At 34.5% G+C, this 14,146-nt stretch overlaps 2 protein-coding genes and 1 pseudogene across 3 annotated transcripts; all 3 read left to right on the forward strand.

Moving 5' to 3' along the window:
* Positions 1-818: 818 nt before the first annotated feature.
* Positions 819-3,159, forward strand: LOC142606424 (uncharacterized; annotated as a pseudogene).
* A 1,088-nt stretch (positions 3,160-4,247) lies between these two features.
* LOC142606644 (transcription factor SRM1-like) lies at positions 4,248-6,296 on the forward strand. The gene is made up of 2 exons (XM_075777971.1): positions 4,248-4,748; positions 5,736-6,296. The coding sequence occupies exons 1-2, from the start codon at positions 4,384-4,386 to the stop codon at positions 6,040-6,042; spliced, it is 672 nt and encodes a 223-aa protein (XP_075634086.1). The 5' UTR covers positions 4,248-4,383; the 3' UTR covers positions 6,043-6,296.
* Positions 6,297-7,790: 1,494 nt separating this feature from the next.
* LOC142608115 (vesicle-associated membrane protein 714) lies at positions 7,791-13,914 on the forward strand. Of its 2 annotated transcripts, XM_075779828.1 has the most exons (5): positions 7,797-8,377; positions 9,067-9,257; positions 10,571-10,734; positions 13,471-13,588; positions 13,708-13,914. In XM_075779828.1, exons 1-4 carry the CDS (start codon positions 8,161-8,163, stop codon positions 13,559-13,561), a joined length of 663 nt encoding a protein of 220 aa, XP_075635943.1. In that variant the 5' UTR covers positions 7,797-8,160; the 3' UTR covers positions 13,562-13,588; positions 13,708-13,914. The 2 variants fall into 2 exon arrangements, with proteins under 2 accessions (XP_075635942.1, XP_075635943.1); XM_075779827.1 differs by having other exon boundaries at positions 7,791-8,377; positions 13,471-13,914.
* The last annotated feature ends 232 nt before the right edge of the window (positions 13,915-14,146 follow it).

Here is a 14,146-nt window from a genome sequence, read left to right on the forward strand (position 1 = left end):
GGATAATCAATCATTCACACCAATTAAAGAGCAAGTGGGCTGCCCTTTTGTTCTGTACTGGGCAGTGCCCATTTCCTCCCTATCGCTTCGAGTCAGGGGGGGGGGGGCGAGGGGGGGCAGGTGCCCCTGAAATTTCAATTTTTTTCACTACTGAAATACCATATTTGCCCCCCTACAAAAAAAAAAAAAAAAAAAAAAAAACTCAATTAAGTTCATTCACGTTACTTCCCTCTCCAGCTTTCCTTTTTTTTTTTTTTTTGGATAGAAGTGATAAAACCTTTCTAGCTTTCCTAGTAGTAGTAGACTTCTACTCCTATAAGTAGTACAATTCTAATGTTCTCTATAACAACTTTGCTACACCTACCCGGATTAGAAGTCAGTAGAACTCTGAAAAAAAAAAAAAAAAAAAAAAGTATATATAATGCAAACAAGGCATACCTCCCATCACAACGAAAAAAATTTATTTTCAATCCAGTCTCTTTCTTTGGATCTCAGAGTTGCTGTGCAGTTTTTAAAAGCATTCAAGTTGGGTTTTTAAGTTACATTCAAATATTTATAAGTATGCATACTCTTAATACTTTTGCTTTGATTTATTTATTTATTTTTTTTTAAAGAATCAAATTATATGTTTAAACTGTTTATATTTAGATGGATCTCTTTATTTGACTATTCATAACCATAAATTTATAATTCAAATTATATGTTTAAACTATTTGTATTTATAATGATCTCTTCATTTGATTATTCTTAATCATAGATTGTAATTTTTTTTCTTTATTTTAATGATATGACATATATATTTGTAGTTAATTGAGATTATGGAGAATCTTGATCATAATAATGAGTCTGGATCAAATCCTAAACGAACTCGTATCGAAGTGGATGTTGCAAATCTTCCCACGGATCCTGGTTTAAGAATAAAAATTTGTAACTATCATCCTAATGAAAGAGATCAAATTAGAAGGCATTATCTACAAAATAAACCTTGTCAACCAGTTGATCATGATTTTCCACAAAGTCAATTTGGTAAAACAAAGCGTCGATTTAATCCAGTGTGGTTCAAAGACTATCCTAGTTGGTTGGAATATAGCATTACGAAAGATGCTGCATATTGTCTATTTTGTTATCTATTTCGACCTGATACTGGTGATCAAGGAGGGGGAGACTCATTTGTTACTGAAGGATTCAGAAATTGGAAAAAGAAGGAGAAATTACAGAATCACGTTGGGGACCACAACAGTGCACATAATATAGCTCAAAGAAAATGTGAAGCTTTGTTAAACCAGAGACAAAGTATTCAAACAGTTATAAATAAGCAATCAGATGTCGAGAAAAGGAAATATCGAACTCGTTTGAATGCATCAGTGGATTGTATTTGTTTTCTACAACGGCAAGGATTAGCATTTCGTGGCCATGATGAATCTAAAGACTCCAATAATCAAGGAAATTTCCTTGAGTCATTACGGTTTCTTGCAAATCACAATGAAGAAATTGATAAGGCAGTCCTCGAAAATTCTCCTGAAAATCATCAAATGACCTCTTCTGATATCCAAAAAGAAATAGCAAATGCTGCAGCGGTTGAGACAATAAATGCTATTATTAAAGATATTGGAGACTCATTATTTGCTATTATAGTTGATGAATCACGTGATATGTCTACTAAAGAACAAATGGCAATTGCTTTGCGCTATGTGGACAAACTAGGACATGTGAATGAGCGCTTTTTAGGCATTACACGTGTTAATAATACATCAGCAGTGACACTAAAGAGTGCAATTGAGGAAGTATTTAATAAACATAGCTTAAGCATTAGTAGATTGCGGGGACAAGGCTACGACGGGGCAAGCAACATGCGAGGTGAGTTAAATGGACTAAAAACTCTTATTTTGAAAGATAATCCTTCTGCCTATTATGTCCATTGCTTTGCACATCAGCTTCGCACATCAGCTTCAACTAACATTAGTTGCAGTAGCAAAAAATCACATCCAGATTGCAACCTTTTTTAACTTGGTTGCAAAGGTATTCAATATCGTTGGAGCATCATGCAAACGTCATGATATTCTTCGTGAAAAATGTAATGCTGAAGTTATAGAAGCACTAAAAAATAATGAAATTTCAACTGGTCGTGGCTTGAATCAAGAAATGAGTCTAAAAAGACCTAGAGATACACGTTGGAGTTCTCATTATGGTGCACTTGTTAATATTATTCACATGTTTTCTTCTGTAATTGATGTGATTGAAACTATTATAGAAGATGGTTTAAATTCTGATCAGAGAGCAGAAGCAAATATCTTAATTGGTTTACTCCAAACATTTGAATTTGTGTTTGATTTACATTTGATAAAAGGTGTGCTTGGCATAAGTAATGAGTTGTCACAGGCATTACAACGAAAAGATCAAGATATTGTGAATGCTATGAAGTTGGTTGACATTTCAAAGCAACGTTTACAGGTCATGAGAGATGATGGGTGGAACTCTTTGCTAGAGGAGGTTTCTGCATTTTGTGAAAAAAATAATATTGATGTTCCTGATATGGATGATTTTTATCAACCTCAGCCACGACGAAAAGCTCAAAACATGAAAAATTCACATCATTATCAAGTGGAGCTTTTTTATACTGTTATAGATATGCAACTTCAGGAACTCAATAGTCGTTTTGAAAATTCTGAATTATTACTTTGTGTTGCGTGTTTGAACCCAGATAACTTATTTTCAGCATTCAACAAGGAGAAATTGATTCGGCTTGCTCAGTTTTATCCAAGTGATTTTTCAACAGTTCAAGTTTCTTTCTTGGATAACCAACTTGAGACATACATCCATGACATGCGGTCCTCTAAAGAGTTTTCAGCACTTAAAGGAATTGGACAGCTTGCTGAAAAGATGGTAGAAATGAAAAAGAATGTTTCATATCCATTGGTTTACTCATTAGTGACTTTGGCATTGATCTTACCAGTTGCAACAGCTACTGTTGAAAGAGCTTTTTCAGCAATGAACATAATTAAAAATCGATTACGCAATCGAATAGGAGATCAGTGGATGAATGATTGCTTAGTCACATATATTGAGAAAGATATATTCAAGACTATTGAGTGTGAAGAAATCATGCAGCGGTTTCAAAATATGAAAAATCGTCGAGGGCAATTGAGTAAAATAAGCTAGGTGTGAAAAAATAAATTAAAGTTTACATTTTATGTTAGATTCTGTATGACAATTACATTATCATATAGTTGTTTACTTATTTTGTTATTAATATTGATAATTTTTTTAGATTAATTTTTTACTTCTAATCTTGTCTTTTAATTTTGCCCCCCCTGACCTAAATTCCTGACTCCGCCACTGCTTCGAGTTGTATCGGCTTTAGATAGAGATGGATCCAGACTCAGCTCTTCGGACGGTTCTCTTTTTTTGCTTGATCAATAAAACATTTATACAGTAAAAACAATATAAATTTTTTTGTTTATAGTCTGGTCTTTATGATACAATTGGAGTGAGCACCGATCAAGAATGAAGAAGTCAGCCTCGTAATAACTGATACAATCATCCCAAAATCTTCTCAGCGAATTTGATTTTGCCTAAAGCTAGGACCAAGTACTAGAACTGCCATAAAATCGATCATGGCAACCATCTCCTACTACCCAATACAAGGTTATTGTACAAGTCGTGATTCTATTCTAAAAGAGCAAAATTGTGTTGGTATTAAAAGTCATAACTCATAAAAGTGGCAATGAGTCACAATGTAAGCGAAGCAACATAAGAGTCGGCAAGTAATAAAATGCAATAGCAGTGTTGCAATAATAAGGAGGGCTATAGAGTTTGCAAGGGACATTGGAGTGTCGGCTATCATTGTAAAATGAGACTCTCTACCAGTATTACCAACTTTGGTCAAGAACCAGCGGAATAGTTTTGGCCGTAGGATCAAGGACACACGTAAATTAGTTAGTTCAATAAGCAAAACATCTTTTCCTCAAATAAAGCATATAGTTTTATCTCTGCTTGCATTAAAAATTAATTCTTGTATTGACACAATACTAATAGGACAAAAATAAAAAGTTTGATTGTGGGATGAGAATAAGAATAAACAATTATTTTTAAAAAAAGGAAACAATTTTCGCCGACATACAAAATGCACGCGTAAGCCACCTAGAACTTACATAGTTACATTGAATCGAAGCTTTGAAAGATAAAAAAAATTCCAAACCGAAAAACGTGTTTTTATCACTTCCTAGTCATTGCCGAAAAGTTGGCGTAATCCAAAACAGTCATTCTTATTAGTTTAGTTCAGCTTAGCTTTACCAACCCCACACACATAAATAAAATAAAAGACTAAACTCAACTCAACACAAAGATTTATCACAAAAACAATATTATCTTTTATCGGTAATAATGTCTCTTACGCGTAATATCAGCAACCAGAGTTCGATCGGCGATTCCTCGTCCTGGTCCCGTGTCCAGGACAAGCTCTTCGAGGAAGCTATTGTTGTCTTCCCCGAGGGAACGCAGGACAGGTGGGAAAAGATCGCCACCCAGGTCTTAGGAAAATCACCCTTGGAAGTGCGCCGACATTACGAGGATTTGGTTCATGACTTGCTGGAGATTGACTCGGGCCGAGTTGAGTTGCCGAGTTACGGGGATGAGTTTGACTCGGTGGGTCAGAGCTCCGAGTATTCGGAGGGTCCTGTGGATTTTGGGTCCAAGGCTAAAGAGACACAAAGGAGGAGAGGTGTCCCATGGACTGAAGAAGAGCACAGGTATCAGTCTATCAGATTCTCATTGTTTTTTTTTTTTTAATTAATTTTTTTTATATCATTATTCTTCAAAGTCTTGCTATAATTGATAGTATAAATTAGGCCTGATATTGCTTATTTAGTATAAAAAAAAAATTAATTAGCTCAATTAATTAATTTAATTGATCTTAGAAAAACTAATTAATATCAAATTTTTTTAAACTTTGTTATGTCGTTGTGTGTTGTGTTATTTGCATTGAGTGCCGTGTACGCGGAGAAAATATCAAATAATGTATTCACTCGTGGGGTGGATACATGCATCCCATACCACCTCGCCTCCTGTCCATTTATGCTTCTTAGGGTATAACCACTACAATCTTATACTCATGGAAAAGGTGTGCAAGTGAATTTCTTATTAACGAGCAATGTTGTAACTTGTAAGAGCATTCACATTCACATTAACTTTGTATATCTTATTTACGAGCAATGTTGTAACTTGTAAGAGCATTCACATTAACCTTGTATAACAGAAAAATGTGTAGAATCACTCATGTGGGGTGGATACATGCATCTGACACCACCTCGCCTTCGTGTCCATTTATGCTTCTTAGGTTATAACCACTACAATCTTATACACATGGAAAAGGTGTGCAAGTGAATTTCTTATTTACGAGCAATGTTGTAACTTGTAAGAACATTCACATTAATCTTGTATGATAGAAAAATGTGTAAAATTTACATAATTCTGTCTAAAAATGACTCACGTATGTGTAATTGTGTAAATTTAAAAGTTTACTACAGTAACCGTTTAAATTTACACTAATACTATTTATTTTACATTTTAATTAATTATTTTTTCTTTACGTATCTAAGAAGAATAAATATTTTAATGACATATAATGTAAAATAAATAATTTGATGTAATGTATTTTAAAAAATTAGTATGTAAAATAGAAAAAGTAATTTCATAGACAGAAATTTTTATACGAGCGGATCCTAATGCTCCGACAGGTTATTTCTATATGGACTACAACAATTTGGGAAGGGAGATTGGAGGAGTATTTCAAGAAAAGCTGTGAAGTCGAGGACACCAACACAAGTGGCCAGCCATGCCCAAAAGTATTTTCTTCGCCAGAACTCAGTCAAGAAAGAGAGGAAGAAGTGTAGCATTCATGACATTACCACTGTTGAGGAGGCTGCTAACTCAGTGGGCCTGGGTCAAATTAATGACCAGATCTGGGAGATGGGCCCGGCTATGCCCTTGTGTGATCATCAAAGTTTAGAGGAGTACAATAAGGGCTTTGGATTCTCTTTCTAAAGATGACACAATGATAAGTTACATAGTTTGTGCATAGATGAGCCTCTTCTTCTTTTTTCTTAGCTTTTGGAGTGGAAAGTAGATAGAAGTAAGTTATGATCCTTTTATATTGGCTTGCTGGGTCCTTGTGTATAATCTGTCAAAGTCTCATAGATGTTAATGCTAAATATAGCTAGTCCAAGAAAAAAATTGTAAATATGAACTAATTCCTCACTTTTTCTTTATTTTTACTGTAATGGTTGAGGTTGACACTATCTTTGAGTTATTTTTTATTTTCTTCCATATTTGATTCTGAGATCTCTTTTTCTAAGAGCAACTTATGGGATTATTCCTAATGATAGCTCTTTATGATCAGATCAAGACACCAATCGATTTTTAGATTAGGTGGGAATTGAACCCCAAATCGATCTTATTCAACTCAAAGACTTTTTTAGTTGACCTATCTTTGAATTATTTTTTATTTTCTTTCATATTTGATTCTGAGTTCTTTTAGTTCCAAAAAGAAAAAAGAAAAAATTGAGTCATTACTATTAGGACTGTTTTCTAAATGGAATTATCTGTTTACTTGAAAAGTGATAGTATGATTTAAGTTGGGTCGGCCCAACTCCTCTTAAAAGATTTTTTTTTTAGGATAAACGGCAGAACTCCTCTTAAAAGATTAAAATAGCAACTAATAGGTTCGTGAAGCCCAATACTAGAACATGTATCCTGTAACTTTTGGACTCAAATATCTTGGACAATACTAGCAGCAGCACCTTTTGGTCATCTAATAAATCCATATCGAAGAGTTCTGGAACTTCTAGAAATGGACATATTTTGATATTTTCAATTGATATAATTTGATATTTTTAATGAAAATATTTAGGATTCAAATATCTTCTTTTTTATTATCTAGTTATTAAAAAAAAATCTGAATTCCGTCCCTTCCTCTGTCCTTCAAAGTTAAGTTAAATGCTCTATCTAATGATTAATTATTAACAAATAAAAAGCCAAATTAGAGAATTTAAGTAGAGAAAAAAAACTAAACACAATTTAATTACCACTTGTTTGGAGAAGAACAAGAAGTAATTTAATCCAAAATTGTTCAACAATGAGTTGTTTTTGAGAAGAAGACTCATAAACGTTGATGTCTAATTAATTTTCGCACAAATTTAAGTTACAACCAATAATAGAAAGATCACATAAAAACATTCCATCTTACTATTTTTGGAAGTTAATAGCCACAAACTCCGTCCTTATTTTTCACTAAACATGAAATAAATTAACCCCCTTTAAAGTTATTCTAGGTAAAGATATAGCCTATAAGGCTAAGTTTAAAATATTAATAACTTATAACTCCCTCATCGGTTGTAAGAGCTATCACATCAGCTAATACAAAATTTAATATAAAAACCTTATCTTTTTATTTTACATACTCATTTTTCAAAACATTCCACATTAGACTATCTATTTTACATTATATTACATTAAAATAGAAAAATTAAGTTCTTATACTAAATTAGACGAAATTTTTTCAATATTCAAATTGAATAGTGTCAGTGTAACTTTACAAATTTATACATTTTTAACTTGATTGATAGGATGATTTTGGAGATTGGAACTTGTGAAATGGATAACTTTTCCTATTTTGATTCAAATGCTCTATAATAATGTAGAGCATATTTTTCTTTTCACCGGGACAGCATAAAAAAAAAAAAAAAGTAAAAAGACAAATGTATTAACAAGTAGCGTGCAAGTGTGCAACCTATGCACTTGGTAGTCCGCGAATCAAATCCTCAAGGCTTACCTAAAACTAAAAATCTAAAAGTCCATAAGTCTCACTCGCCACATTGGACAGACAGGACTTGCCGGTAAACCATCAAACTTTGTTGTTTGTTCCCGGCTTTCACTTTCAGCTCTCAACTTCCCTTCTTTCCTTCCTTTCCCTCCTCTATTTTACAATTTCACACCAAACCCAATCAAAATCCAAAAAACCCACATCCTTAATTTATTTATTATATTAATCTAAACTAATTAATATTAGTTGTAGAATCACAATTGCTCTGTTTTGGAGACCTTGAAATTGGAACCAATCGCTCTGTGAATCTCAAAGAGAGAGAGCGAGAGAGAGAGAGAGAGATGGCTATATTGTACGCTGTGGTGGCGCGAGGGACGGTGGTGCTGGCGGAGTTCAGCGCGGTGACGGGGAATACAGGCGCGGTGGCGAGGCGGATCTTGGAGAAGCTGCCGTCGGAGGCTGATTCGAGACTCTGTTTCTCTCAGGATTCGTACATCTTTCACATACTTCGATCCGATGGCCTCACTTTCCTCTGCATGGCCAACAACACCTTTGGCAGTGCGTTTCTCTCTCTCTCTTTTCTATATCTATAATTCATTGAGTTAGGGGTTAAGTGTTTTGGTGTTGAGATTGATATGAATGGTTAGCTTAGGCTTTTGGGATCAGTGGCAATAGTTAAGCTATGTTTTAATAAATAAAAGTAATAGGCTTCAATTTGATGTATTTTGAGGTTTTAGTTTCAATTCAATGACTTGCTGTTAAGAAAATATGTTTCTGATTATAAAGAAAGAATCGAATTCATGTTTTAATTTTAGTTTTTATCAAATTTAAATGTAAAGGAGTGTTGATTTCAGATTCTAGTTGATAATGGTATATAAGACTAGCTAGTTGATTTTTTTTTTCATTACTTGTAAATATCATGCTTTTTCATTTTTTGTTTTCACTTTGTGTTTTGGAAACCAAACAATGTGTAATATGAGAAACATTCAGACTTGTTTCTGTTCTTAATTCTGTGCATCAAAGCTGTGATCTTTTGAGTTTCTATGTAGATGTTATGGTTTGTAGTTGAGCATGTTGATTGTCTGATTGAGGAAATCTCTGGAATTTGTCTTGTTTTAGAAATGAGGAATTTTGTAATGAATAATTCATCCGTGTTCCCCTATTTCTTTTCTTTTCTTTTCTTTTTTTCAATTTTATTCCAGCCATCTTTGTGATTTTACAGTGCATTAGTTTTTGCCTTGGTACAGGGAGGATTCCTTTTTCTTACTTGGAGGATATTCACATGAGATTCATGAAAAACTATGGTAGAGTAGCCAACTATGCACCTGCTTATGCAATGAACGATGAGTTTTCAAGGGTCTTACATCAGCAAATGGAATTTTTCTCTAGTAATCCTAGTGCAGATACCCTAAACCGAGTTAGAGGGGAAGTTGGTGAGGCAAGTATCTTCTATTTGTGTTGTAAATTTGCTTTCTGTTTCTTTTTCTTTTTTTGATAGAGGATGAGTAAATTTTATTTATAGTTTTAAATCATTAGTACAATGAGACTTTGGTGGGTATACTGGATGTAAACCCTCCTAAAATGACAGACCTCAAAAATGTAAAGAGGAGAAGAATAATACAAGATCATTTAATCGCCCCAAATCAGCTAGAAGTCAAGAGAAAAAAGGTGTAACAAACTTCAACTTAATCCTCATTGATGACAACTCCTGCCCTTCAAAAAGCCTTCAATTCCTCTACCTTCACAAAGTCCACATCAAGCACAGAGAATCTGTTTAGCTTCCTCTCCAATCTTGAAGCAACACAAGCACAAATTTGGGCATCACTCACCAAATACAAAACATCACAAAGGCAAACTCTGATAATTCTCTAGCAAAAGAACAGTGGAGGAGCAAATGATCCAGATTTTCGCAACTCCTCTTACACATACAACACCAATCAACCATAATCATACCTCTTTTAATGAGGTTGTCAATGGTGGGAATCTTTCTCTAGAAAGTGCCAAACCCACTTACTTAGTAATGCAAAATTAAAAGCACTAAGTTTTCTAATGTGCAGCCCTCCCATTCTCATTCGTAATACCCCCTATTTTCAATAAACCAAATGAACTTTCTTTTCCTCCACTAACTCCCCCCTTCCCCAAAAGACACAAGCAATCCTGTTGTAACTTTTTTAATCGATTGGAAACACTAATAGGAATTGTAAATAAAGGCATATAATATGTGGTCACGATTGAAAGAGTGCTCTTGATGAGGGTAACTCTAATCTTTAGAAAGTATGTATGTTCCACACAACAAGCCACCTCTCAGTCCTTTCAATTAAACTGCTCCACAATGAAGTAGCCTTAAAATTTGTCCCCAAAGGAACAGCACATTAGTTTATTATTATTGTTTTTTAATTCAATAATAACAAGGGGGGAGGGGGGCTTTAAACCATGGTTCTCCTAGTAAAGGATAGCAAACTATGCCATTGAGCTACAAGACTATTGGCATATCTGTTGTAGACTTAACATGCATGATAGTGCAAAAAAACTCTATTCGCTGAAACCTTCTAGAAAATTTCATTTCTAAGCATTGTAGCATATGTTGGATCTATGATTCTGCAGAAATATGACTTTTCACTTTCTTCTCCTGTTTCATGTTATGCTCTCTCTCTCTCTCTCTCTTCGCCTTTTCTTTTTGTCAGTTGTTTATTATAGCTGTAGTCCTTGCGCTTTTTTTGTGCTCACAATAACCAAAAATCTGGTATCCAGATACGTACTATCATGGTGGAGAACATTGAGAAGATTCTGGAGAGAGGTGACCGGATTGAACTTCTAGTTGATAAAACTGCAACAATGCAAGACAGTGCATTTCACTTCAAGAAACAGTCCAAGCGACTTCGTCGAGCTCTCTGGATGAAAAATGCCAAGCTATTGTGAGTACTTCCTGTTTTCTCTTACCACTTTGGCTTTATGAATACATTAATGCTCAGTGAATGTTATGAATTAGAGTCTTACCAGTTGTTAGTAAAGATCTATCATCCTAGGGTAGAAAAGAAAATGAAGAGAAGATTAATAGCTTTTTTTGGGGGTGGGGGGTGTATTAAAATCTAACTCAAGGAAGTTCCACATTTATGTTGATCCCTTTTTTTCCACACATATTCCTTTTGAAGGATGTGGAGACTGGAGAGTAAATCATCACTCTGCTGTATGATTGTTGTATTTTAGAGATATTCTTTTTGGGCTTATGTCTGCCTCATGAGAATCCTATTTTCCATGTTCTGCTCTATTTTTATTAACATTATTTTGTTCTGGAAGTTGGGAGTTGTTCTTTTAAAATGGAAGTCCTTTCTTTTCTTTTTGATGTGCACCTTTCATATCTCTGTATTTAATACATATTCTAATATGATGATTTTTTTTTATCTTCATAAATAAGTGTCGTCTTATCTATAAACACTTGCTGTAATTTTAAGGTAAATTTTGCAGAATTGCTACATATCTTTTCTCTCTCTCTTTTTTTTTTTTTTTTTTTTTTTTTTTTTTTTTAAGGGTAATTTTGCAGAAGTGCTAATAGGAGACTCATGTTTTTTTTGGTAAGTAGTCTTAGGTCTTAAGTAATGTGTCCATGAGTTATGATTTGTTGAATATGGTAGTTGAGTTGTTGAGATTAACTGCCAAAACAAAGGACAACAGATTTAGTTTGGTCACAAGGACAAAGGAATCTCTTTGCATATATTGGTCTCTCAAATTTAGTTCTATTTTAATCTCTGAAAAAAACTAAATTTGTCCTCAAAAAATTTAAAACATATCCCAGTTGGTCCTTCCATCTTTGCGTGGCTAACAAGCATCTTGGTGGCTCTTTTCTTGACATGGTGCTGATCCATGACAGCTCAGCTTCAGGTTGTGCAAAGTCCACCACATCATAAATCCCCACCCCATTAGCTCAAAAACCCCAAGATTAGAAACCCCCAACATCTAAAATCCCTGAAATCACCACCAACTTGGAATTCTCTCCAAACGCTTACATCCCTCATAAAGCACTGTTTCAGGAGGAGGAAAAGATGCTTGAGGGAGAGTAATGTGAGGATTTGGGGGAATTTCGTGTTGTTGGTCATTGTATGGATTTTTTTACTTTGTGGGTTTTGATTTTGGGCTATTGGAGTTGGGATTTTTTATGTAATGATCTTTGCACCACATGTAGTCAAGCTCTCATCAATCAACCTCACATAAATAAATAAAAAAGCCACCCAAGCCCTCCATTAGCCATGTAAGCAGGAATTATAACAGCACACAGACGGTAGGCGTAAATTGGATACTTTAATTTTTTGAGAACTAAAAAAATAATAATAATAAATTTCTTGACTAAAATAGAACTTTGCCCAAATTGGATGGACCAAATGTATATTTTTTGCTAAAGACAAAAGAAATGTGAAAATTTAGAAGAAGAGGTTTCGGAAGAAAATGTGATGGTCTATGACTTCAAGCAGTTGAACTTCATGAGATTTGAATACTGAAGCACACTGAATGCCTCCCCTTCCCCCTCTATCCGTCTGCTGCTTCCCATCCTCTTTCCTCATCCGGCCAGCCCCTCATTATCCACCCCTCTACCTATTTAGATTGACTACCGAAAAACACCCATGGCCTAAGCTTGCAGTCAATCTTTAAGAAAACCATTGGTGATCAAATCTCATTTGTTCACGGCGGCGTTTGCAAAAGCCGCTTTTTTTCCCCTTCACCCACCAGCGACACTGACCTGCCACATCGACAAAATGACTGAAGCTCAACTTTCCTACATATACAGTGTGGTTTCTTGCAAAGGAGATACACTGATTGATGAACACCCCTAGTTTTATATGATGCAGCCATGCAGGACAAGGGTAGGGACATTGAGATAAAGGGGGGAAAAAAGGGATAGAACAGGGCAAATCCTAGGCTTCAGCACCTAGAATCTGTCTGAAAACCTTTGTCTGAAAACCTTAGGCAAATCCTAAACTTTATATGGAGCCTCTTTTTGGCTTCATGGATTAAATTTAGCTGCAATTACATTTCATAAATTCCTCAATCACATAAAAGCCAAATTTAAAATTCAAAAATAAAATTTGGTATCTCAAAGAAAATCTGAAATATTTATGGTTTTGCTCCCTGCATCATTATATTGCCAAGGATATTGGACTGTATGTCATAAACTTAATAAGTTATATACTGGCTCTTTCTAATTAACTCATGCCTGAGAGTTCTACATGACACAAAATGATATATTTTGTGTAAGAACCGCCTGATTAATTGTTTAGTCTACTGTCATCTAGAAGAGGTTTTCTGATTCTGTTTAATCATGAGTTTCATCTTTTTCGATTGGTATGTTAAACAAGTATGTCGTAGGTCTTGAATCTAAAACCTCACTCACCACTTCTTTCCTTATGGGAATATGAAATGCCATTTGAGCTAGATCTCTTTGGCCAGCCTTTATTATCTGCATAATTATTCCACATATGGGTTGCTTTACAGAATGAAGAATTTGATTATATACTATTAATTATTAGTGTTATGCAGTATCCTGATAATACAATTGGTAATGATTGGAAGTATACAAACATGTTAAAAGTTTCTATCTGCTAATAGCCTTTGGGCATTTTAATTCTCATGCATCTGAACTTTTTTTTTTTTAATGACAGGGCACTGTTGACAGGCTTGATTGTTGTGTTGCTGTACATAATAATTGCTATTTGTTGTGGAGGCATCACCCTACCTTCCTGCAGATCTTGATTTCTACCGGATATTAGCTCTACCAAGGTATGCAACTGATGGCTTTTTAAATGATGTCAGTCCGATTCTGTTAGAGAAGCTCTGAAGGTTTCGTGGATCAGATTTTTGACAGTTATATGGAAATATGATATCTTTATCTCTGCAAGGTTCCAGTAATTATCCTGATGCTTCTCTTGCCGTTGGAACCCTGATGAGAGCTGTTGCAGTTGCTATGCTTCATCTCTGTATTTTGTATATGTATGAATTTATAGTATATTCATTATTTGGTACAGAGGTTTTTTTTGGTATAATTTCAACACTCAACATGCTATTATATACGAGTATTCCGTCAATTTACTCATTCTATTTCCTCATATGGACAGTGTTGATTCCTCATTTTATGTAGTTCTTTTTATTTATGACATGACTTAATAATGCAGTCACAAGAGCAAGCCCATTCAGGTCCTTATACATATGTGGTCAACGCCGCTTTGCTGTTGCTTTCCTACTTTTTAATGTTGCAGACTGAAGTCACTGAACAAATTTGTGGATGTTTAGTGAAATACATGTTGTTAGATAGTGTTTCTGAAAAATGACATAAGAGAA

This window comes from Castanea sativa, chromosome 8 (assembly GCF_040712315.1).
Source record: "Castanea sativa cultivar Marrone di Chiusa Pesio chromosome 8, ASM4071231v1".
Taxonomy (NCBI): domain Eukaryota; kingdom Viridiplantae; phylum Streptophyta; class Magnoliopsida; order Fagales; family Fagaceae; genus Castanea; species Castanea sativa.

Coding starts and splice junctions, on each gene's coding strand:
- LOC142606644 (XM_075777971.1), top strand. CDS start 4,384: ATGTCTCTTACGCGTAATATCAGCAACCAGAGTTCGATCGGCGATTCC. Junction 4,749..5,735: donor TGGACTGAAGAAGAGCACAG/GTATCAGTCTAT, acceptor ATGCTCCGACAG/GTTATTTCTATATGGACTAC.
- LOC142608115 (XM_075779827.1), top strand. CDS start 8,161: ATGGCTATATTGTACGCTGTGGTGGCGCGAGGGACGGTGGTGCTGGCG. Junction 9,258..10,570: donor TTAGAGGGGAAGTTGGTGAG/GCAAGTATCTTC, acceptor TCTGGTATCCAG/ATACGTACTATCATGGTGGA. Junction 10,735..13,470: donor ATGAAAAATGCCAAGCTATT/GTGAGTACTTCC, acceptor TTTTAATGACAG/GGCACTGTTGACAGGCTTGA.